The sequence below is a fragment of the Phragmites australis genome, chromosome 9 (genome assembly GCF_958298935.1).
Source record: "Phragmites australis chromosome 9, lpPhrAust1.1, whole genome shotgun sequence".
NCBI classification, from domain to species: domain Eukaryota; kingdom Viridiplantae; phylum Streptophyta; class Magnoliopsida; order Poales; family Poaceae; genus Phragmites; species Phragmites australis.
Genome location: NC_084929.1, coordinates 20053378 through 20078929, shown reverse-complemented (window position 1 = coordinate 20078929; position 25552 = coordinate 20053378). Strand labels below are relative to the sequence as shown.

Here is a 25552-nt window from a genome sequence, read left to right as displayed (position 1 = left end):
TATAGGGTAGCCACACGCACAAATATGACCGAATCAAACTACAACTCCCTATCGTATTCAATCTAGTCTCTATCCTCCTCTAATCACAAAAGGACAAATAACTTCCGTTAATTAAGCTAATTAGACAACAACTCTTATGTAATCATGCATGCACATCTCCCATTCATACATGTGTATACGTAACCAACTCAGAGTCCGTCTCTGACACTAATTCTTGTCTCAAGTCTAGCCACCACACGACACCCTCGTGCCTATACCGACTTGAACACAAATTAGTCTCCACGTCCTCTCACGATCAGATCGCCTCCTGTGTCCATCACGAAGCCTTGTCTCCATATGCATTATTTTCTCAGCTCGAACATCCCGCATGACATCCTCGATCACCACGACTTCAGTTCCTCCTGAACCTAGTCACCGAACCTTAGTTCCTCCTTAAACTTAGTTCATCAATCCGTCATCGACCACGTATGCCTTCGAGCAACACCTGCACATGAATCAAACGACAATCGAGTACGAGTACAAGTCCTTCCCGACTTGACTCAAGATCAGTTCACGCAACACCACGCTAACTCCAAGCAAAACCAACATACTAACATAAGCATATCCAACTAATGATAGCGCATCAAACCAACTCGAGTTTGTCATGGACAATTAGCAATATTCAAATTGCATCTACCTTATTTTTACTTGTGTTCTTGATTCACTTGTAGAGAAAGCTTTTTTGGTGATGCCAACCGCATTCAGCACGATTGATAACCATATAATAGTAGTGTAGTAGTTGCAATGGTTATCGATCTATTCTAGCCAAAGCCTTCAGATCATCAACATCGAAACTTTACTAAAACAACTTATCACATTACATTTTGGAAGATCGGACAATACTTCCATTAGTGAAAGGTTATGGTTTGTAGATCTTTGTAAAGACTAATATTCTCCTATAATGAATGCATAAATGTTCTGCTATATATTTGGTAAATGACATGAATAAATGAATAAATAATATGTAGGTAATTAGTGGATTATGAAAATCCATATAAATAAATTATTGAACAAACTTACTAGCTCTCGAAGAAAACAAAATCACAACATATAGAAATTAAATATCATACTAAGTATTAAAAAGTCTAAGATAGAATATATTCTTAAAGGAATATTGAAGTCTCAAGAAGAACATCCCATAGAAGAGGTAATATTAGAAGAGAAATCTTCACCTCAAGAAGTATATCCCCAAAGAAATATGTCAATGATCTGAATGACTTACTAGTCAATTCTTGAATAAGTATTTTTTTAATAACATCATTGATCCCATAAGTGGATATAGACCTGAATGAAAGAATGTGGAATTATAAGACCATGACACCATAAAAGCACCTAGAGAATGCATATTTACCTAGCTAGAATAAAATGGAAACATCCTCTGTTATCACAGAAGTATAAGAATATTGGTGATGTTTGGCATTTGGTTATTCCCTAAGTGTCAAATCAAGATTAATTTAAGAATTACTCTATAATGGTACTAGCTAAATTCTGAAAATATACAGAAAAGATTAATTGGTTGTAACTTTGAATTCGCTAGGAGTGAGTTGCAATTATTCAACCTTCAATTGATATGCTATATCCAGTATGTGTGCAAAGCCCGAGCCCTACAATTTGCAAAGCCTAAACTATCAAGTTATGAAACTTTCTCGAGTTTCCCTTCTTCCTCTTGTTTATGGAAGCTGGAGGAGGAACCACCAAACCGATCCATCAACCGTTCATTCAATAGAAAAAAAAAAAAAAACCCGCGGAACTCCGCCGGCCAATCAGATCGAGCCCGTCCGAGCTTTCCTTCCTCCCTCGAATCTTCCATGAACCTGGAGCGCCTGCCGGTGGAACGCTACGGCTACCGGTACGCGGGGATGCCACCGCCAGACCCGGGGTTCGAGCCCACCGAGGGCGACGGCGAGGGGGCTCCAGCCTCGGCCCCGGAGCGGCGGCCGTAGGTCCGGGCGGCGTCGGCGTCGCTCCGGGTGCCCGATGCGGCGCGGGTCTTCGACGAGCTCCCGCGCGCCTCCATCGTTTCCGTCTCGCGCCCCGAAGTGGGGGACATCACGCCCATGCTGCTCTCCTACACCATCGAGGTCCACTACAAGCAGGTCCGCGGATCCTCCCCCCTCCCCCCTCCCCTTCGCTTTACGGTCCCAAATGTTTTGAGGTCTTGGTGGATTGATTGATGGTCAGGAAATCATGTGACTTCGGTGTGATGCTGATTACTCTGAAATCGCGCCCTTGGGTGGAATCCACGATCAAGTTATACGTGAATTGGGTAGCGACAATGGTAGTTACTGACTCAGTTTCTATTCTGGATGTAGCATCTATAGTTGAATTAGTGATCAGCATATGTAATGGGATTCAAGCATCGGAATTAGGGATCAGTTTTCTGCAAACTTTTTATGTGACTATATGGTTCTGGCGTTCTCAACAGAATGGCATGTGTGTAACCGTGTCAGGAGGTTTGTTTTTCGTCGTTTGATGTTGGGAAGACGAGGCCTTAGAGTATGAAAGTTCAGTTGGGTGGTTACACTCAAATGCGCTGACCTGTTTTATTTTAGTTCCCGACTTCCTGATTGTGAACAGTTCTCATGTCAGATTTACTTTTCTGGAGAGATTAGCTGTGGTGGGTTCAAGTTTATTCCATCAACTGGGCATGCAGTGATATGTCAACTTGGTGGCTGGAGAATTTTGTGCTGTCTGGGTGTTATTTGTCACTTCTTCCCTGCAGACTACAACGTGTTTGCCGATTTGCTTTCTTAAAATATCATGGAAATTACTTACTTAACGTTTGGTTAGAAACATTTAGCAATACATTTATTTCTTAAATTAGGTGGTGATGAGGTGTGGTCCTTTGCGATTAGAAATAATATTTGATGCAAACTTGGCCAAGTTTGTATTGGTAAACTTTTCTCTTGGACAGGTATCCTAAGTTCTGATGTTTCATGTCAGCAACTGGCTTTGGCTCTTAAGCTCATGGGTGGATATGAACATTCAGGTCAATTGGCTTTAGACAATTATTTGGTGCATGAACGGTTATTTGATTAGTATAATAAATCCATTTTGGGCAGAGAAAGACACTATTTTATAATAGATCACAACTTTAGAAGTAAGGACATACTGAGCTGAGCTGACATGCAAATTTTATCTCTGTTGAAATGGATCTTCAATGTATGATTACCATTTTTATTCTCTTGCATTGTAAATTGACCATTTCGTATTGACCAATCAGTTTTTAGGAATTTCATGCATGCTTTAGTTTGAACAGATTGTCAAAACCGTCTCTGGTGCCTTTTGCTCCTCAGCTTAATATGTGGTACAAATTTTTCAGGATCATGTGCTGACAGTCAGTTATGAGTTAACAGAATATACACAACACATGGAACAAATCGTCTGTGCACCCACGAACAGAAAACAGGAAATAAAAAAGAATGGACTCTAGAAACTCATGAGTCCTATTGGTAAGGCTTCACCTTCGTAGGTTGTAGCTGTGATGAACACGAGGCTTGGTCTTAAAGTTCCTGCAGATAGGAGCCGTGATCACCAGGGAGGGCTGAGAGGAAACAGCACAGCAGAGGGAGAATAACAGAGAGGAACAGGGAGGAGCAGAGGGCTATGAAACACCGATACCTCTAGATGAGGGTGTATCCGTATTAGATACTGTATCCGATACGGATATGCCTTGGATACAGCTCGGATACATATCCACGAAGTATCTGCAAAAAAAAAAAAAAAAAAAATCAAGAAAATCCGGATACCTCTGGGATACTTCTGAGATACCTGTAGGATACAGCTTGGCCCAGCAGTCCGGCCCAATCTCCCACTCGCAGCCGCATAACCACGAGTCTACAACTCTCAGCCGCCGCCCTCCCTTTCACTCCCGTCGTAGCTGCATCTCCCAGGCACCCAGCCTCCACCCTTGCCCACACGCCTCTGGTGTCACACCCTAAAATTTCGATTTTGGGTTGTGAGCATTTTAAAACAATAAAATAACATTTTTTTCCTAAAATTTGAAAGCTTTTCCAAAAATTTGTCTAGAGTTTAAAAAGAATTTGTTTTATGAGTGAATAATGTTTGCAAAAATTCGCTAGAAGATGCTCGTTTAAAATCTCTTTTGAAAATGGTTCAAAAGTAAATGGAAAAGCTTTTTCCTAATTCTCAAATCCCTCCCAGGCCAAAACTCCCTCAGAATCCAGCCCAAAACCCCTCTCCCCACTCCCTCTCTCTCCTGGGCTGAGGCCCATCCGCCCTCCCTCTCTTTCTCTCAGTTTGGGCCGAGCCGGTCTCTCCAAGCCGGCTACTGCTGCACCCTCTCTGCTCTGTGGGCCCAACTCAAGCCGCCGAGCTGCCGAGCTCCATCTCGTCTTCCTCCTCCATCCGCTCGCTTCCCCGCTTCCGAGCCGCTGCCGTTACCGGTCGCCGCCCGCTCCCTTCGCCTCCCTGCTAGAGCATCAAACCATCGCGACCCCGACCCCGACCCCTTCCCTTCCTCTTCCCCTTCCTTAATTCACCCAATGGCCGTCCGTTGCCATTTCTCCGCTCGCGCGGAGTTAATGCCATTAACTCCGACGATGAAGTCCGGCCAGGCAATGCGCCTCTCTCTCTCATTCCCCCTCTATAAAATCTACACCATAAAATTCGCCGCCCTTTCCCGTCCCCTCTCCTCTCTCGGTTTGCTGTTGCCGCTGTCTTCTTCCTCTTCTCTGGTGAGTCCACCGCCGTCAATCCCTGCTTTCGCGCCGTCTTTGGCCTCGCTAATCATCCTCCTGGCTTCGTAGGTATCCCCGGAGGAGTTCCCGAGCCTCCTCGTCATCAATCCGGTGCCGGAACCCCCTCTCCGATGCGCTCCAGCCCTCTCCACCGCCCGTCCTCGTCGCCTGGCCTCCACGTCACTGCCCTGGTTCCAAATCTTCTCGGGGTGAGCTCTCCGTCTCCCTCTCTCTCTTTTCTGCCGCTCGTCGGTGAAGCTCGGCCGCCGGCGCTCGATTCCGGCCACCCGTGGACCTATGGACCGAGGACCCTCTTCCGGTTCACAGCCCTGTGGACTCGGTCCAGGGGTTTTCCCTAATAAAAATATTTCATTACCGATTAATTACATTAGCATGCGCAATAAAAAGGATTTTTAGAATAAAAGAAATCTAGAAATTCTTGGAAAATAGCTAATTTTACAGTTTAGCCCTTGGAACTTCAAACCATCATAACTTTTTGCTCGTAGCTCCGATTTTGGCGATCTTTGCGCTCAAATTCTCGTAACGACGTGTAGAATCTTTTTATAGGGTTTTTTTACAAAGTTTTCTTACTTTTTGATGTACTGTTATTAGTAGTTTTCTTTGTGTGTTTTTCTGGTAATTGTTCAATTAGGCGAAGAGCAGTTCGGAAGTCTGCAAGATAAAGTTTTCGAAGACTTCAAGCAACCCTCAGCTGAAGGCAAGTGTTCCTGAACATCTTTCTCTCATTTTAGGATTCATGTGTAGCTATTTATTTCTTCATTGCATGCTTGTCTAAACTGGAATCTCATGTGAGGGTTTACTAGCTTTTGTATGATTATTCCTTGTCGCCATTGATGAGTCATGGTTAATGAATGGTAGATATGCTACTACTGTTTTAGTTGGGTAAATGTTAATCTTGACTAATAATTTGCAACAAGAATCGGGTATGATAATTTTGTAGCAACATGATATAGGGATCCCAACATAATATTTGTATGATGATTGTGTGGGAGTGCACGTGTGCGGTTAATGCACAGTTGGTTTGTGGTTGTTTTTGTGTGGGATCCTAAGGACCGGTTCTTGAAGCATGTAAACTGGCTAAACCGCACAACTACGAGACTTATATGGGTACGACCTGACCAACTAATTAACCACCCCTTCGGTTCTATGGGTACCAATGGACGGTTGAGTGGCACAAGATGGGGTTTCTGCTGCAATAGAATCTTCTATTAGTGGTGAAACCTCAGTGGGTGTTTACGGATCGGCGGGAGCTTTGTAAAGGCCTTGTAGTGAGATCCCGACTCCACACCCCGGAAGTGTGAAGCAACATAAGAATCACGACTCGTGGGGAAAGCTGTGCAAACTCTGCAGAGTATAAAACTGATCGATTAGCCGTGCTCACGGTCAAGAGTGGCTTGGACTTCTTCTTGATTAGTTGGGATCAGGATCAGGGTTCTGGTATGGATGGTCGGGTAGCCAGGTAATGGGATTACCTGGTGAGTTATGGTAGCCGGATATGGAATATCTGGTGAGTTTGGTAGTGGGATGGAATCCGATGAGCTGGTCCTCTTATTTAAATTATGTCTTCACACTTAGTAAATATGATGCCTAATTCTGAGAGTTATAGGTTAAGATTGCTTAGTGTAGTAAACTAGTGTCTAACCTTTTCTTGACTTAAGCCCTCATGTCATGCTTTTCTAAACTTGCGAAATATATTATGTACTCACACTTGTTTTTTGTAATAATAAATACTGCTCAGTTGGAGAATACTAGAAGGAGATCAAGGAAGCTGAAGATCGTTGATTAGAGATGGAGTGTTTCATGTCACGTTGCCCCTAGTCGATTGCCTGTGGTGTGCTCTGAAGCTTTCGTTGGAGTTCCCTTTTGTTCTTCCGCTGCTGTTTAAAAACTTTGATATCTATTTTAATAAAGTTATTTTGTTCGATATAGAACTGTATATCATTTATTATGTCACAACATGTATAATAAAACTGATTTTGGCATACATGTGGAATGCACTTGGTTATTCTTTTGAAAAACCGTGCATGACATCTGGCCTCCCTCTCACCGGTCGCCAAGCCTCCTCCACTTGCCGGCGGCGAGCCAGGGATGCCCTCCACCACCTGCCGGCGGGTGGCGGTGAGTTCCTCTTCCTCCTCCCCCTTTTCCTCCTTTTGTCCCCTTTCCTCTCTTCCGATTTCTTGGTTTGTTTGTCTACTGGTTTTGACGTTATGCTGCTTGATCTGTTCTGGTTTACCTGCCATGCGTGTGCACGGTTGAGAAATAGTTTGCGTCAGTTGTTTTATCAGCAACTCAATCATGCAGGCTGAAGTAAGAACAAACGGTGACCTTACTGTGTAGGTGTGGGTGTGTGGCCAATTTGACTTCTCTTGGTGCATGGTTATGGCAGACATTGTTTGGTTGATGATACAGGAATCTACTGATGGTCTAATATAGTTTTAGTGTTTGATGTGCATCTGTTTCCAAACTGCTTGTGGGTTGTGGCTGCACTTCTTAGCAGAAGACAAAAGTGTTCATTTGCTGGGAGATGCTGATGTCTGGCAGTTTAGGAAATAAGCTTCAATCTGGAACCAAAGCTAAGGAATTGTTTCTTTTGTAGCTGGAGTCTTGTCAGTGGGCAGACTGGACATAACTCTTCCATGCACTGGGAATACGTTCTTTGTAGATTCACAAAAAATGTGTTCTTTGTATTGCTTCTCAGTTTATTTTTTCATACGGGTAATGTTCCCAGTTGCTTCTGTATTCTGAGGAAGCTACAAAATTGATGAGAACATAAGAATAAGTTGTGCAATAGAACTTAAGTAGAGCGTGAGTAACTTATTACTTTAAAAAAAAAATAGTAAAACGTATCCGCGTATTGGGTTTTCTGGAAGAATGGCATATCCCCGTATCCGTATCTATCCCCTATATCCGTATCTATCCGATACCGATACCCGTATCCGTATCGATGCTGCATAGGCAGAGGGGCTGACATGAGGTAGAAAAGGGAGATAAAAAGAGACAGGGAATAGATGCTTCTAATTGCTTGATTTGATCTAGGCGCAATGCCACATATATATAGCCAGCTAGCGAGTATCCTAGCCGGCCTACAAGTCCCAATTCAAACCCACTTCTATCTCTAAACTCTATCTCTAAATCTTATCCTGATTTAAACTAACTAATCCTTTCTTATCTCCTAAACCGAATTGATTTAAACCAAAGTGGACTCTTATCTCTAAACCGACTAGACTTCCTCTTCTAAATTGACTCTGGACTCTTCTTGCTGCGCGGTTACTCTCCACGCGAGAATAGTATGTGTGAACAGTAATTCTGTACACAACACCCATACCTTTGTTACATGTCATGCATATTTTTTGTACTCCTGATACTGATTTATTTGCTAGTGATGCATGTTCATTCTTTTCCAGGTTTTGTTTATTTTTTCTGTAAACACAAATATGCTGTATCCACTCTGAATAATGTTTCCTACTTCTATCAGTTTAGATGGCGTCTATATAAGAAAGCTTCACAGGTTCTCTATCTACATTTTGCATTGAAGAGGCGTGAATTCCTTGAAGAATTCCATGAAAAGCAGGAGCAGGTTTGTTATATGACTGTCAAAACAGTTTTACCTTCAAGCTTGTTTTCAAGATTTAGGTGCCTTACAGCATGTACATCTGTTCCCCTTCAATTGGGTACTAAGGATAGTTATCTAGCATCATTTGTCTCTTAGTAGCTTCTACTTATCCCTTGGCACCTTTTTATAGTTGCTAAGGTCCGTGCTCATATCTCGGCTCTGGCTGCTCTTTTTGGGTGGTCTGCCCCACCTGATGCACAGGCGAGGATAGTGGAGCACTTTGCTGCTTGACAGGGTTCCTTCGGTTGTTTATCCACCGGGTTTTGCCCAATGAATTGCTCTAATGTGTTGGTTTGGAAAGCCCGTGGCTTAAACGCCAAGGCGAGGTGTGATGTGGTTCGTGAGGTGTGTAGTCCGGATTTTGTTTGCATCCAAGAAACAAAGTTGGCGTTTATCTCGGACCGTGATGTTTTTTCTATCTTGGGGGTTGCTTTTGATAATTTTGTCTTCTTTCCGGCGATCAACACAAGAGGTTGTATTCTGGTGGTTTGGAAAGGATGTTTGTATGGGGCTGAGGCCCATCGGGTGGACGGTCACTCGGTCTCAGTTAAGCTCAAGCCGGCCGATGAGCCAGCGTGGTGGTTCACGGGAGTCTACGGCCCTCAACATGATGCTGAAAGGTTGGTTTTCATGCAGGAACTAAGGGATGTGCGGGTTGTTTGCCCGGGCCCTTGGGTGTTTGCGGGTGATTTGAACTTGATCTACCATTCCGAAGATAAAAACAACTCTAACATCAACAGAGCCATGATGGGCCGTTTTCGCAGGTTGGTCAATCATCTTGAACTCAAAGAGGTTCCCCTTATTGGTCGACGGTATATGTGGTCAAATGAACGTGAGGTTTCTACTCTTGTGAAGCTTGATCGGGTTCTTTGTACTGTCGATTGGGAGCTTCTTTATCCGGACTGTCTTCTCCAAAGCAATGCTTCCGAAATGTCAGATCATTGCCCTCTCATCTTAGGCCTCAAGGATGGAGTTAAGGGCAAATGAAGATTAGTCTTTGAAAGTTTTTGGACTAAACTCCCCGGCTTCATGGAAGTGGTGGCTAATTCTTGGGATATGCCAGTGAGCGCTGCCTGCCCTCTTGAGCGGCTCTCCATCAAATTTAAGAGGTTATCCCGTGCTTTACATTCCTTTGGGCATCGACGAGTTGGTCATGTAAAGCAACAAATTTAGCTTGCTAAAGAAGTGCTTCGCCGAATTGAAATTGCTCAAGATCACCGTGATCTTTCTCCCGATGAAGATTGGCTACGGTGTGAGCTGAAACGCCATTGCCTTGGGCTTGTGTTCCTGTTCTATGGCCCATTGTGTTTTGGGTATTGTTGGGATCGGAGTCCCAGACAAGGAGGGCCTTCGGGGGTGGAGGTGGCGAAGGTCCCTTATAGTGACGTGTACTGGAAGTAGAACAGTTTTCGATTACCTTTCACGGTTACACTGTGGCTCTATTTATAGCCCGTACCCGGCGATCACGGACCCGGTTTACATATATTACCCCCTAACCTACTACATTCCCGGAATATTCGAGGGTAATATGGTACAAATGAGCATGATCCCACAATTACAACCGTGCCCAGGACAACTGGGCCCACTGTCAAACTGGTTGTCCAACCGAAGGATATCGAAGCCCTCTTCGTCCGACCTCTTGACGAGCTGCCTTCGCCGCCTCCTGGCGAAGGTCTGGTCTTGTCTTCGCATGGTCCGAAGGACGCGGGACGCAAATCGGGGCTTCGCCCAACAATCGAGATCGGTCAGCCTTCGCATGCGCCAATCCGGTGAGAAGAAAATGCTTGGACGCTTCGCATGTACCAATCCGGTGAGAAGAAGATGCAACCAGCGCGACAGCTGTCCCGCAGCACCTCCAACTAACTTCGCAGTTGTCTTCGGGTGCGGGGATGGCGGGAGATGATCCCCAATAGTAGCCCCCTACTGGCAAGGTTTATCTTCGATAGGCCGAGCCTGTAGTCTTCGAGATATCTAAGCGCCGTCCCCCTTCGGCCTGTCGAAGTTAGTTGGATCCAATGCACGCTGTTAAAAAAATTTATTTTATTTTATTTTTCGTTTAGCGCTGCCGCAACGATATCTATAACTACCTACATTTAATGTTCATGGTAGTTATCCGAGCACGGTTTCCGGTGTCGGTTCAATTTTCGATGCTGGTAGTGTTAACCGCGTCCGATTCCCCCTATAAATACCAGATGCTGTCAAATTTTTTTTTACCGTGCCCTCGTTTAAAGTTGTCGCTCTCGTACGAAGTAAGTTATAGTTCTTTGGACGCCCTAGACGAAGCCCCCGATTGCCTTCGCGCTGCAAGAGGATTTCCTTGAACTAGATGGCTCCGAAACACAGGTTGTCCCGTCCGAAGACTTACTGGATTGGACAGTCCAAGGTAGATGGCGAAGTTTTAGCTGGCCTTGTCAGGGAAGGGCTGATTAGTGATGTATCGAAGGTCCGGCTTCCTGGGAAACAGGAGACACCGGAGCCCGCTGATGATGAAGCTATCGTGTTTGTGCATTATTTTAGGGCTGGCCTTCGGCTTCCCTGTGACGGGATGGTAATCAAGGTGTTAAAGCTCTTCGAGGTATATTTGCATCAGTTGACGCCTAACGCCATAGTCAGAATGAGTCTTTTTGCCTGGGCCGCTCGATCGGAGGGGGTTAAGGCTTCCGCAAGGGCCTTCTCCGCCGCGCACCGTCTGCATCATCAACCAAAGCCAGTCTTTGTCCGCGGAGTCCAGAGCGAAGCACACTACGGTTGTCTAAACTTCGCCTACCGCGCCGGCCTGTCTACTCCCGTGGTTGTATACAAGAATAAGTGGCCTAGCGACTGGACTCAATGGTGGTTTTACCACAAGGTGGAAACCGAAGATTACCTTGTATCGAAATGCGAAGGGGTCAAGGGAAACCGTGCACCAGATGTGCGGTTGAAACCATCGCAGCAAACTACGCTTGAAGCCTTCGCCCGGTGTGCGAAGCATCTCTCAACTCGTGATTTGGCGGAGGAGTTTTTGGCGGCCGGGGTCTGGTCCCTTAGCCATGGCTGGGCTATTCCGGCCTTCGGGGAGAAAGGGCCCGAGGGGCTTTGCCGTTTTCATCCTACTGTGGAAGGCTTCGCAGGTACCCTCTTGACCGTGCATTCTTACTTAATTTAAATCTTCTCGTCTAACAGTTGTTAATTAATATATATATTTTTTTAGATTTGTCAGTAGCCGAAGTGGAGGCGAAGGCTGTGATGCTAGTTGGCAAGGTTACTCCCGACGAAGCGCAACTGTGCGCCGACCAGGGACTTAACCGTAGGTTGAACAGAATCTTGGACTATCGTGGTCTGTCGTATGATGAACGCCCGAAGATTTCCGCTGTTCTGCAAAGCAATGCGGGAGGCTCCCCAGCAGCGGAAGCGGGCGAAGAACCCGCCGCTGGCCCTCCGACAAAAAGGAAGCTCTGAGAGCAATCGCCAAAAACGGGCCGTACCAAAAAAGCTGTTGCCCTCCGTAAAAAACCACGCGAAGCCGCGCCCGAGTCTCACGCAGAAACGTCTCCGGAGGACTCTGCTGCTTCGCGCGACCTGACCCGTCGGGAGAGTTCCGAAGGAGCGCAGGAGGCCCAGGCGCCGAAATCCCTGTTTTGCTCGCGCGTCGATCTTCCAACGTTGATTCTGAGCGACGACGAAGAGTTGACGGAGACGGGCGCAGCATCCGAGCCCAGTGTTCCAGAGGAGCCTGTTGACGAAGGTGGCGACGACGTAGAGGTGGCGGCGCACTCGTTGCCCTCCTCACCTTCGAGCTCATCTTCCGAGAGCGAAGATTCCACGCCAAGTGCGCCCCGCCGCAGAGGGAAGGGCTTGATGGGGCTCGGCGGGCTGCTCGACACGAAGGCCCTTGCGCCCGAGGCTTTGCGGCCCGCCACCTTTGAGCCGAGTGTCGGGGAGGTCAGCGATGCGAGGAAGATTTTTGGAACCTTCGTTCTTCCTGAGGTCAAAATCCCGTTTGCTCATAAGTCTTCAAGCGAATTGATTGATGCATCCGACGTGGCTATAGCGAAGGTATATCGAATATTTTCTTACATTGACAGAAAGAAAACTTTGTATTTTACTAACTTGTATTTGACATTTCAGGTTTTGCTTCTCTCCCGAGCTCAACGTAAGCAAGCAGAAAAGTCCATAGTCCGTGCCCGAAGCGCTCAGGCCCAGATTGACTTGCTACAAAAACGGGCGGAAAAAGCTGAGGGCCAGAAGCGCGAGATGTCGCGGCGTGCGAAGGATGCAGAGTTACGATTGGAGCGGCTTGAAATGGAGCTCGATGCCCTTCGCTCGGTGAAGGGGATCGCTGACAGCGAAGTGAGTTGCCTTCGACAGAATCTGCAATCCTTCGAAGCGCAAGTTTGCGAGTTGCAATCACTTTGCGCGTCGGAGAGAGAGAAAGCTGAGCGGCTGCAGATTGAACTAAGCGAAGCGAATGCTTACAATGACGATGCCCTTAATGTCATTGGGGAGCTTAAGCTGAAGGCGGTTGCCGCTTGCGAAGCAATCAGCCGTACCTTCGAAGGTATAGGCGCCTCGGCGACCCCTCCATCACTTGAACTCGTCGGACTGAGTGGGCTTATCGGTTGGATCAATGAGACCAGTAGTAGCCTCCTTCTGGCTGCACAACTTTACGGCAACTTCTGCGCCATGGTTGCCGCCCGGAGTCTCGTGCAATCTATGGAGATGACGGGTTGCGACCATCACACTGCTCTCCAACAACCTTCCTTCCAGTATCCTTCGGATTTGTCAACTTCGGCTATTACAAAAGCATCGAAGAGCACTGCTCGATCATTCACCACCAATTACAGGTGCAAGCATGGCCGCGAGCTCGCTCTTCGAGAGGCCGAATTGAACCGGCAGAGGGTATAGCTACCAAACTTTTGTTTTCTCTTGTCGAAGGTTATGAAAGTGGTTATATGTGGCAATAATGTATTTATTGTTATTGAATTTTTTTCAGGCCAAGGCGAGGGATGACACCTCGTCGAAACCAACTACTATGACAACCGAAGATACTGGGAAGGTGGGATGAATTGGCGTGAAGGGTCGTGTTTATGCTTTTGTTTTTGTAATTAGCGATGTGACACACTGGCTGTGTAATACATTATATATTCATATCGAACTGTTATTGACCTTTTTGTGCTCCCTGCGCAGGTCCTTGCGTCAGACACTGCGCAGGTAGCCGAAGAAGCTATGCCTTTGACTATGATGAGGGATAATTTTTATGTATCCTAGTCCTGCTAGGAATCATTTCACCGACGTCATGCTAATATCGACTTGGAGCGGTACTGGCATGCGAAGTGTAGATCGTATGACGATATGAATGCTAGAACGAAAGCGTTTTGGAAATCTGTTAGTCCTTCGACGCTAGTTAGTCGACGAGCTGAACGAAATCTGCGCCGTGCGGCGAGAGGGGACGTTGACGGCACATCGGTGCTTGTTGAGCCGAAGATTGAACCTCAAGACGAGGAGCCGTTTTCACACAGACTCCAATTGTGCTATCGGCGTGGTCCCTCTTCGTAAGTAGCTAGGCGAAGTGGTAGTGATGGCGAAACTCCTATGTCGCCGTCATATTGTAATCAAGTTGGGGTCCATTCGGCCCCATCGTCGCGTTTCCATGCCAGCGAAGGCATCGATTATCAATTTTCTTTCAGTCGTTTGTATAAGGATTTTGTTGATCCAGAAGTTGATTTTGATGCGGAATAAATTGGGTTTGTGTTGTGATTTGTTCTTTTGGTACACCTTTACCGGCATGACGTGCGAAGTGTTTTTTTTTTGGTGCGATGCGCTCTGAACCTATGTTGGATTCTCTGGGTTAGACTTTCTTGACGAAGGCCATCCCCCGATTTTCATCGCAGTTTCCTGCGATTCTACTAGGCTGATATTTTTCTTATTATCATTGTTATTTTTGCGAAGCGCCGTCCCCCCCCCCCCCTCGGACTTTTACTCGCAGGTAACTTCGGCCTGGTGGGGGGCAAGCAATCTTGGCCTCTGACGTCTAGCTTTGAAGGTTTTTGGTTTCAACTCGCTGGACGGTTGATATTTGGGCAGGCACTCCTAGCCCCCTGCCCTTGACGAAGTGCGTTGCCTTTTAGTTGGCTTAGGGACACTTCGTTTTTTTTGTCCCGAAGGTTTGTTTTACCCTTCAGTGCGGGGGCAGGCACTCTTAGCCCCCGACTTTCGGCGAAGTTCGTTGCTTTTTCTTTGGCTCGGCGATACTTCGTTTTTGCGAAGGTTTGTTTTTCCCTTCGGTGCGGGGGTAGGCACTCTTAGCCCCCGACTTTCGGCGAAGTTCGTTGCCTTTTCTTTGGCTCGGCGATATTTCGTTTTTGCGAAGGTTTGTTTTTCCCTTCGGTGCGGGGGCAGGCACTCTTAGCCCCCTGGCGGTTTTTATAATTCCGCGAAGGTCGCAAGTGTACGCTTGCTTGCCTACACTTCGCACCGCGTTCTAGTCGTCGATTGGTGCGCCAATCTCTTAGTCTGGCGCACTTCGACGAAAAGTACTACTACTCAAGACAAGCAATATTTTTTGGGGGGCACTATCATTGTTCACATGGGTTCCTGCCTCGTTAAAAACCTCACCCCCTAGCGAAGGGGTCCCCCTGTGAGAAAAAGAGTGCAGTACCCTTACAATGCGATTACAAGAACTACTATGAAAATTAAAAATTACATTGGAGTCTCGGACTCTAATTGCCGATCTTCAGGCGTAGAACTTGCGAAGGTTGTCTGCATTCCAGGTGTGTGGAAGCTCTTCACCTTAAATATTGGCTAGATGACAAGAACCAGGTCTCAAAGATCTTTTAACTATGAAGGGGCCATCCCATTTACTCTGAAGTTTGCCAAACAATGCTGCTGTACCAAATCTTCGCAACACCAAGTCTCCGGGTGCGAAGGTCTTTTCGGATACATTCCTATCTCTCCATTTTCTTGTCTCTTTTTGGTAAGTGGCCAGGTTTTTTGCGGCTTGCAATCTTACTTCTTCAAGGGCATCTTTCGATGAAAATTCCTCGCATTGTTCTAGTTCATTCCCGACCCTGAATGATTTCGTTTTGCATTCCTCTGGAGTTATGGCCTCTTCGCCAAACAGTAGGTGAAATGGCGTATCCTGTTGGTCTTGCAACCGTTGTTCTTAATGACCATAGTACTTTGGGCAATTCTTCGACCCACTTTCCTTTTGGCAATCCTTGAAGACGCTTCGCAACCCCTGCGAAGATGATGCCATTTGCTCTCTCAACTGTGCCATTAGATTGTGGGTGGTAAACTGATGCAAACATTAATTTTATGCCTAAGCCATTACATAAATCTCTAAATCCCGCGCTATCGAACTGAGTACCATTGTCCACGGTTACTTCGCTTGGAACCCCGAAGCGGCACAAAATATTCTGCCATAGGAATTTTTTTAATGTTTTTTGACGTTATGCTCACAAGTGGCATTGCTTCTACCCATTTTGAAAAGTACTCTACCGCCACCACCGCATAGCGCAAATTTCCTGGGGCTGGCAGCAGCTGCCCGACAATATCGATTCCCCATCGCCGCAATGGCCAGATCGGCGGAATAAATTGTGTCTTCGTTGTTGGTCTGTTTGATCTCTTTGCCCAGAATTGGCATTGTTGGCAACTTTATAATTTCTTACCCTCTAAGCCATGCGCTTTTCTTCGACCTGATCTTCGATATCCCTTTGGCCCCGCAGATATGCCATTATCGGAAAACGCCAGTCTTTGCTCTCAATTGTTGCGACCAAGCGTGTTTGGTTGGAACTGTCATCGAGGGCCAGTTCAGTTAGTTTCTGATAGAAGACATCTGGAGGCATGGGCATGTTCTGCGAAGCCGCTTTTGCTAGCTCATCTGCTTCGTTGTTATCATTCCTTGATACACTTTTCACTGTGAATCCGACGAAGTATTTTTCCATTCTTCGCACTGCTGCTCTGTCCTTGATCAGCTCTGGTTCCTTTGCCTGCAATGTTTTTTCAATCTGGCTTGCTACAACCTTCGAGTCTGTTTTGACAAGTATTCTTCGAGCTCCCAAAACCTTCGCCTTGCGAAGTGCCAGGAGTACAGCTTCGTATTCCGCTGTATTGTTTGTGGATCGGAACTCTAACCTGGCGGTGTATCGCAGCTTCGTCCCCGAAGGTGAAAATATTACTGCCGAGACTTCTGCTCTTACAGCTCCCCAGGCTCTGTCGCAGTACGCGGTCCAGATAGGTTCTGCTGCTTCGTCATCCAAAGCCTCAGATGAAGGTGTCCATTCCGCCACGAAATCTGCCAGCGCTTGCGATTTTAATGATGTTCGTGCCACGAAGACAATCATGAATGGAGCTATCTCCGTTGCCCACTTCGCTATTCTTCCGATGGCTTCTTTGTTTTCGAACATGTCGCGAAGGGGTAGGGAAGTTGGCACTGTAATCTTATGAGAAGTAAAATAGTGGCGAAGCTTGCGGGATGCCATTACTAGTGCATACGCTACTTTTTCCAACTCTGTGTATGACTTCTTTGGGTCTGCTAGTACTTTGGATACATAATACACTGGTGCTTGGCGCAGCCTGGTATCTTCGGGTTTTTCCTGCACGAGAACAGCGCTGACTGCTGATGGGGAAGCCGCTATGTATAACAATAAATCTGCGCCTGGATCCGGGCTGGTCAATGCTGTAAGCTTCGTCAAGTATACTTTTAACTCATCGAAGGAAGCCTGCTGCTCGGCACCCCATTTGAAAGGGTCAGAACTTCTTAACACCTTGAAGAGTGGTAGACTTCGCTCGGCGGACTTCGCAATGAACCTGTTCAATGCTGCTAGTCTTCCTGTCAAGCGTTGGGCTTGCTTTCTGTTATGTGGCGGTTTCATATCCAAAATTGCTTGTATCTTCTGAGGATCCGCTTCGATTCCTCTTTTCGACGCTAGAAACCCCAGGAGTCTTCCGGATTGCACTCCGAAGACGCATTTCTCTGGGTTTAATTTTAAACCTGCTCTTCGCAGATTATCGAAGGTTTCCCGGAGGTCTTCGATGTGTTGGCCTCTCCTGGTACTTTTTACTACTATGTCATCAACATAGGTCAATACATTTTGTCCCAGCTGCGGCTTTAATGTGGCCTATACCAATCTTGTAAAGGTTGCTCCAGCATTCCGGAGTCCAAAAGGCATTCTTACGAAACAGTATGTTCCGAAAGAGATTCTGAAACTCGTTTTGTCTTCGTCTTCCTTTGCCATCCATATTTGATGGTACCCAGCATAAGCATCTAGGAAGCTTAGCATCTCGCAGCCGGCTGCGGAGTCTATAAGCTGGTCAATTCTAGGCAGTGGAAAGTCATCCTTGGGGCAAATTTTGTTTAAATCTGTGAAATCGATGCATATTCTCCACTTTCCATTACTTTTCCTTACTAATACTGGGTTGGCCAGCCATTCCGAGTGCATAACCTCGCGTATTACTCCGGCATCGAGCAGTTTTTCTACTTCGACCTTTGCTGCTTCTTCTCTTTCCTCCGAAGCCTTTTTAAGCTTCTGTTTCTTTGGCTTCGCTTTGGGGTCCACATTTAGCTTGTGCTGAATGATGCTTCGACTCACTCCTTGCAGGTCTCAAGGGGACCACGCGAAGACATCGTTATTTCTGCGAAGGAACATGACAAGTTGCTGCTGATCTTCTGCCGGGGCCTCTGCCCCTATTGTAATCTTCTTATCTTCTTCATGATTTAGCAGCACTATTCTGGTAGGTCCTTCTGGTGCAGCCTTCGCACATTTCTCTATGGTTTTCCTGCTGTGGCCTGCTTCGGCACCCGTCGAAGGGTCTGCGATGTTGTGGACATTTCTTCTTCCTGAGGCTATTCCTACTTCGATTCGCCTAGCAACTCGCTGATCTCCCAACACCTTTATGACTCCTTCTGGGCCAGGCATCTTCATGCACAAATAAGCGTGGTGCAGTATTGCTCCGAATTTATTGAGGAACCCCCTCCCAAATATCGCATTGTATGGGTAACTAATGTCCACCACGTCGAAGGTAATTTCCTCTGTGTGGAAATTCATCTGTTCGCCAAGCGACACTGGGATTGTTAATTTTCCTAGAGCGTTGATTGTGTTTCTGCCGAAGCCCAGCAACGGCGACCCAGCTTGTTTCAAGTCATTTCTTCGCAGCCCCATCTTATCGAAGGCATCAACGAAGATAATGTCCGTAGAACTTTCTCCATCGACCAATATCCTGTGTATTTCATTTCCCGAGATGTTCGCAGTAATGACTAGGGCATCTGTGTGCGAATAATCTAATACCCTCATATCCTCTTGCGAGAATGTAATGGGAATGTTAGACCATCTTGAATTGATGTATGTTGGTCCCACTCCGACGTGGTTAACCCTTCGTACGTATTCTTTTTGCTGTCTCTTGGATTCTGTTTGCTGACTGGACCCCCCTGAAATAGCCAGCACCACATTGTACCCATTGTTTATGGTATTAACTGATTTGCTACTTTCTGGTGGTGCCTCGATTGCAGGTCTTGGCGGAGGCGGGGGTAGATTGCCCCGAATGTTCAGTTGCCTAGTTTGATCAAATTGGGCTGAAGGTGCGGGTGCAAATTGTGGTGCTCGAATTTGATGCCATTGGTTCGGAAACACTATGTTCTGATTGTGGTTTTGCCACCCTTCGCTTCTTGCGAAGCTTGTTGCGTGGTGAACTGCCCTTTCGTTATCTATTGACTGCTTCGCTATACTTTCTTTCATGGCCACGACTTGTGGGCAATGTTTAGTCCGGTGGCCTGCTCCTTCGCCGTGCAGCTCACAGTAAAAGGTTGATGGGTCATGCGAAGGTCGTCCTCCTCTACCTTCACGGCCTCTTCCCCTGCCCGCCCGGCCTCCTCTATTGGACGAGTTGTAGGCTTCGCACAAGCCTTGGACTACTTCGGGCGGGCCGGGGTTGATCTGGTTGATTTCTTTTTGGCTTGGATAATCAGGACCTTCGGGTTTTCTTGGACGCTGAGGTCTGTCACTCTGATTGCCACCAACTGCCTCCTTATGTGGTGCATGCTTTGCTCTTGAGGTCGTAAACTCGTTTTTCCTTCGTAGATGATCGAGTTCAGATCTTGAGTATTCTTCCATCTTGTTTAGTAGCTCTTGGACGCTTGTGGGTTTTTTTCTAGTGAGCTTCCCTGCCAAAAGGCCCCCTCTGATGCCCTGTATTGCGGCATCGATGATGGTATCTTCGCTCAGTCCCTTCGCCTGACAACGTATGTGTACGAATCGGCGCATATAGCTTTGTAAAGTTTCTGTCGGTTGTTGCTTCAGCGCGAAGAGGTCGGTTGCGGTGATGTTATCCGCCCGGTTCCCTTGGAAGTTGCTGTATAGGGCAGTGCGCAGCTGTTCCCATGAATATATGGATCTCGGGGGTAGAGCGGAGTACCACGACTTTGCTATTTCCTTGATCGCCAATACGAAAGCCTTCGCCAAGGTTACACCGTCTCCGCCAGCTGACTCTACGGCTGCCTCGAAGCTCATGACAAATTCTCTCGGATCTGATTCTCCATCGAAAATAACCACTCTGGGCATTTTGAATCCTAGCGGCCATGGCTGATTTTGCAGGTCCATTGCTAGGGGTGACTCAGGATCTCCCGCGGAAGATCTTCGCCGAATTTCTTGCGAGGCTCGTATCAAATCTCTCGGTGGTGTTGGCCGGCGAGACATGCCTTCTGCTTGGAGTATATCGATTTCCTCCTGGATCCTTTCCAACGTTTTTCTTGCTTCGTCTACCCACCGGCGGTACTCCGTAGTTTTTCGGGTCGCTGCTAGGCCATCCAACATGCGCTTTTTGTGCGCAATCTGCCTTTCCAACTCCTCAGCTTCTAGCCTAGCATTTCGTTCTTCGTTTGTTTCTTCATCATGTTCCAACTCGGTGAAGTCGCCTAGTTCCTCCCATTCTTCGCTTCGCCCTCTTTCGCCCTCTTTTTCTGGAAAATCGAAGCGAATGCGATCTATTGGCTCCATGATCGGCATTTGCTCTGTGTCCACCCGTAGTGTGTCGTCATGTCGGCCATCGGCAGTTTGTTGTGGCGTTGTGTCAACTTCGCAATGCTGCTCTTGTGCGGCCGAAGCCCCCCCCCCCCCCCGGCCGAGGCATTGCCTGATTCTGGTACCGCCGGAGTGGTTCTGTCGGCCGAAGGTCCGACCACGGCTCTGTCTGCCAAAGGTCCGACCACGGCTGGGAGTTCTAGTAGCGCCTCCGCTCCTCCAGGTGGCTTCGCTTTCTTCTTGGGTGGCATGCTTTCGTGGGTTCGATCCCGCGGACGGCGCCAACTGTTGGGATCGGAGTCTCAGACAAGGAGGGCCTTCGGGGGTGGAGGTGGCGAAGGTCCCTTATAGTGACGTGTACTGGAAGTAGAACAGTTTTCGATTACCTTTCACGGTTACACTGTGGCTCTATTTATAGCCCGTACCCGGCGATCACGGGTCCAGTTTACATATATTACCCCTAACCTGCTACATTCCTGGAATATCCAGGGGTAATATGGTACAAATGAGCATGATTCCATAATTACAACTGTGCCCAGGACAACTGGGCCCACTGTCAAACTGGTCGTCCAACCGAAGGATATCGAAGCCCTCTTCGTCCAACCTCTTGACGAGCTGCCTTCGCCGTCTCCTGGCGAAGGCCTGGCCTTGTCTTCGCATGGTCCGAAGGACGCGGGACGCGAATCGGGGCTTCGCCCGACAATCGAGATCGGTCAGCCTTCGCATGTGCCAATCCGGTGAGAAGAAAATGCTTGGACGCTTCGCATGTACCAATCCGGTGAGAAGAAGATGCAACCAGCGCGACAGCTGTCCCGCAGCACCTCCAACTAACTTCGCAGTTGTCTTCGGGTGCGGGGATGGCGGGAGATGATCCCCAACAGGTATGCTGCTCCTATTTTACTACGTCAAATGTAGTCACTAGAACAGTCCTGATTCTGCAATGTACAGTAGATGCACGATTTAAAATAATCATAAAGAGATGCTTCATTTCAGATTCCTATTAATTTCTAAGTAGACCTAATTTGAGAATAAGTTTTTCATTCATGAGAACTATTTGCTTTACAGTTTAATTTACTTGGTCAGCAGCGAACAACTTGTTATGTAATCTGTGTTGGTGCTAGAATTGATGATAATGTTTCTTCCCCCCTTCAACCTTCTAGATTGCTGTGGTCATTGAAGATAAAGAAGTTGTCAATTCCAAAATGGATGGAAGACCTTGGGAAGCTGGGAAATTCTCTCTAAGCCTACGTCTCTCTCTGTGGGCGGAGCACCTTGGCCTTCATCCAGGAGAGGTTGGGTGTTATGTTTTGCTTTCTTCTTTGTTAATCATATGCTGATGTTTAGTTTAAAGCAACAATTTTATGTAGAAGTGATGGAATCAGGGATGGAATCAGGATGTCCATTTCTCCTGTTTGCAATTTATACACCTGTCATCCTTGTTTCTATGCTTCCCTGTATGTCTTGCCTTCCCACATAACATGCCTAAGTAGCATGATTCAAATTATTTGATATACTTGTTTTAATTACAAGCTTGTTTTTCTTCGGCGGTAATGTAGTTTTGACATTGCTTAAAAGGGCATATCTTTTTAAATGGATCTGCATGCATGTACATGTCTGTTTTAGATGGAAACCATCAAGGGAGGTCCATACAAGTAAAAAAGAAAGAATTTGCAAGCCCTTAGGACCAAAAGTACCATAAAATAACTATCCAGGATCTGAATCTTGAGTTATCTTCTTTGCCCGATGGATAACGAAAGCAAACTCCTCTGCAAATTGTTACCCTGATTCCATGAGTGACAATATATTTTGATGTTTACATATAGTCCAGAAGGCAATAGTAATTGCTGATGTGAATGAAGTTGTAGTTTTCACAGATATGGATGCTAGAGTAATCACCTTTTTAATGATAGTTCCAACCTTTTCACTAAATTGGTGTTTTGGTTTTCCTGTTTTCAAACAAACATACTCTTGTTATAGTCATGTCTTTTTTTTCATGGAGAAGCAATCATTTGCATTCAGTTCTTATGCTCAGTATGCCAAAATAATATATACCTTTTAAAAAGTAATAGCAAAGAGCCTCGGTATAAAATATTTCCCAAGATTTCTGGAGCCTCAGAAGTATGGTTTAGTGCTACCCTACACAGCTCCTTATGAATTTTTCCCAAAAGAAAAAGGTCCTCAGGGAGAGTAGGGATATGAGAAAAAAAATGTCTTGTTGCTCCATTTAGTGACTCCCCCCCACGAGAAAGTTCTGCACAAATACCATTCTCTTCTGTAGAGTAATGCTTTATGAAAGCCATTTCTAATTTTCTAACATGAGATAACTATTTTGGTATATCACAATCATGGATTAAAATCTTGGTAGAAAAGTTCTACTTTCAACCCTACCGAGAATCCCGGTTTTCAGCTTGTTCACACAGATTTTTAACCCTACCGAGAATACCAGTTTTCAGACAAGATTTGATTCCCCAATCACAATTACGACTGACGATGTTGTCTTATCTTTATTGTAGCAGACATTATTATCTGGTGCATTATTTAGTTTTTTCATAAAATTTATTTTTTCACTTCCAGATTAGCCACATCATGGATCCTATAGATGATTCAACATTCAAAAATATCTGGATGGCCACTGCTAAGGTGAGTAATAGATGCCTCCTGAAAGTTTTTATAGGATAACCAATAAGCACTAAATACTGATGCTACTACTTTCGTCCTGGAAATCCATCTTAAAACTGATAATCTGAAACCCTATTTTCAGATGAGATTTGATTCCCCAATCACAATTACGACTGACGATGTTGTCTTATCTTTATTGTAGCGGACAGTATTATCTGGTGCATTATTTAGTTTTTTCATAAAATTTATTTTTCACTTCCAGATTAGCCACATCATGGATTCTATAGATGATTCAACATTCAAAAATATCTGGATGGCCACTGCTAAGGTGAGAAATAGATGCCTCCTGAAATTTTTTATAGGATAACCAATAAGCACTAAATACTGATGCTACTACTTTCGTCCTGGAAATCCATCGTAAAACAGATAATCTGAAACCCTATTTCCTATTAAGATGTTGCCATTGGTTTGTCAATTAGTTTTCACACTGGATTATATGTACATATTACTTTGAAGGACTTTGGAGTTTTTTTTCTTCCCGTGGGGCCTTTGGAGTTGTTGATCTCTGTTTATACTTGAAAGTTAATTAACTGGTCATGTTTGGCAGACGAATACCATGATATACCAAGATGTCTTCTCTTGTGTACCCAATGATCTCATGCATTCGAGGTATGAATTCACCATTCCATAAGGCTTGCATTTGGCATGAACTGTTGTGGTATCTGAAATGTAGCGACCATGCAGGGTCCAATTTTGGCAAAGCTTTGCTCAGTTGAGGGACAAAATTGGTCACACTACAATTGATTTAGGCTTTGCCCAAGAGAAACTAGAAACTTAGCAAGACGGCGATCTCAAAGGTACCAACCCTATGGACGGACTGCAGTTAGTCAGGGGACACCTTGTTTCTTTTCCTTTGGATTTCATGTGCCAAGAGGACCTACACATCTCCACAAGTTTTCCATTAGCTTCTCTCTCGCGGAAAAGTTAACCGTAGCCCCATTCCTCGGCTGTACATATTGCAAGGATCAGCTTTTAGATGCTTTACAGGTTTTGTCAAATAGGAAATAAAAGAGAACGAAGATATTATCATGCCAACCATTATAGAGAGGTTAAAAGTATAGGTTCCTCAAAAATATTATACAAGTGCAGCACATTCACTCGGCATCTCTTTCTTTTTTGGGCAAGAAATACTCCTGCTCAATACATTACGTCTCATTGCAAATAATACAGGAGTACACAGTTCGTTCATTCTACGATCTCAATGCAAATGGTGTGTGTATGTGTACATTATATTGTGGTTATTGAGGATATTTGACAAACTGTTTGTTGGCCCCTAGTTGGCCGGACAACCCATGAATGTACTGCTAAATTGCTAATGCGTCTCATAAACCCGTAATGTTCTGTGCGTCCCATAAAACTTGCCAATTCTTATGTATGTTACTGTTTTTTGTTTAGTGCAAATGTACAATGGACGCTTGTGTATGTAAAATATTGGAATCCATGAAGCCCAGGTCTCGATGAATTCCCTGAGTTGACTGGTAAGATTAGTAGATTACTGACACGTGTAGTTTTGTGAGCCAGAGATTCTCGTAGCAATTGCACCGGTTATTCGGATAGAAATGGAACAAAAAGGCCCTGCTTTACCTCTTTCGGTAGCTGATAATAAATTCTTTGCATCTTTCAAGCTTGCATTATTTGCATTGGCTGTTACATCTAATCGTTACAGTTCCACCCTACTTGGGTTTGTCTGCCACCTTTGCCAGAAACTTTTGCAATTAGTTTCTGGAAGTGGCAACTTTAGCAGTTGGCATCGGGCGACATGGTCTGTCACAGATGCTCACCGGCAGAAACTCCAAATTGCTTCGTGACGCATACCACCTAGTCCCCAACCCTAAATAATCAACCGTGATCGCTTCTATTATAGCATGGGATATTTGATCATTCTGTCAGCATGCAGCAACCTGTACCTCTCAACATGAATCAAGCAAGATCCGACACAAAAGGACAAGTGGCTAGAAAGTGGTAATGCGGTTGCAGCAGCAATGAATCAAGCAACATGAATCACACAGGTTTAGCTTTCTGAAACAAGAGGAGTTAGATCAGTTGGTGCTTAATACTAAGCACAAGGCATGTCCTCTAGATATTTGTGGTACAGTGATAACATGTGCTTCTGCGCTTCTGCTTACAGTTTTTTGGGTTGAATATTAATTTTACACATGCAATATGGTAATTGAGTGTTAGAAAAGATTGACATAAACATGAAATCCTTGTGCTTTGTTCAGTTCAGGAGGTTAAATATCATGGACGAGAATACACCCAATCCAGCTAATCTGTTTCAAGAGACCCATGTGTTCTACAAGCATCATGGCCAGACCATTCTGATTGGAAAGTTGATATATTTCTTTTACCAAAGTCCAAAAGCTCCACTACTTCAGATAGCGCTCACATATAGACCACCACGATAATGCAACAGGACAATAGGCCAAACAAAAGATCTCACATTCTCAGTTTCTCACACACTCTCATTGAATCAAAAGCTATTAACACAGGCCATACAACAATCC

At 45.6% G+C, this 25552-nt stretch overlaps 1 protein-coding gene across 10 annotated transcripts; it reads left to right on the top strand.

The window, feature by feature from the left end:
- Window positions 1-1654: 1654 nt before the first annotated feature.
- LOC133928751 (phospholipase D zeta 1-like) lies at window positions 1655-24236 on the top strand. 10 transcript variants are annotated; one of them, XR_009911520.1, is made up of 9 exons: window positions 1655-2135; window positions 2221-2317; window positions 8239-8340; window positions 12484-13254; window positions 13349-21250; window positions 21530-21661; window positions 22944-23009; window positions 23596-23657; window positions 23733-23768. XR_009911520.1 is itself a non-coding variant. In XM_062375217.1 (8 exons), exons 1-8 carry the CDS (start codon window positions 2017-2019, stop codon window positions 23824-23826), a joined length of 798 nt encoding a protein of 265 aa, XP_062231201.1. In that variant the 5' UTR covers window positions 1658-2016; the 3' UTR covers window positions 23827-24236. The 10 variants fall into 10 exon arrangements, 5 of the variants coding, with proteins under 5 accessions (XP_062231205.1, XP_062231200.1, XP_062231201.1 ...); XR_009911524.1 differs by lacking the exons at window positions 12484-13254; window positions 13349-21250 and adding an exon at window positions 23191-23316 and having other exon boundaries at window positions 23505-23657; window positions 23733-23820; XR_009911521.1 differs by lacking the exon at window positions 2221-2317 and having other exon boundaries at window positions 8244-8340.
- Window positions 24237-25552: the final 1316 nt, after the last annotated feature.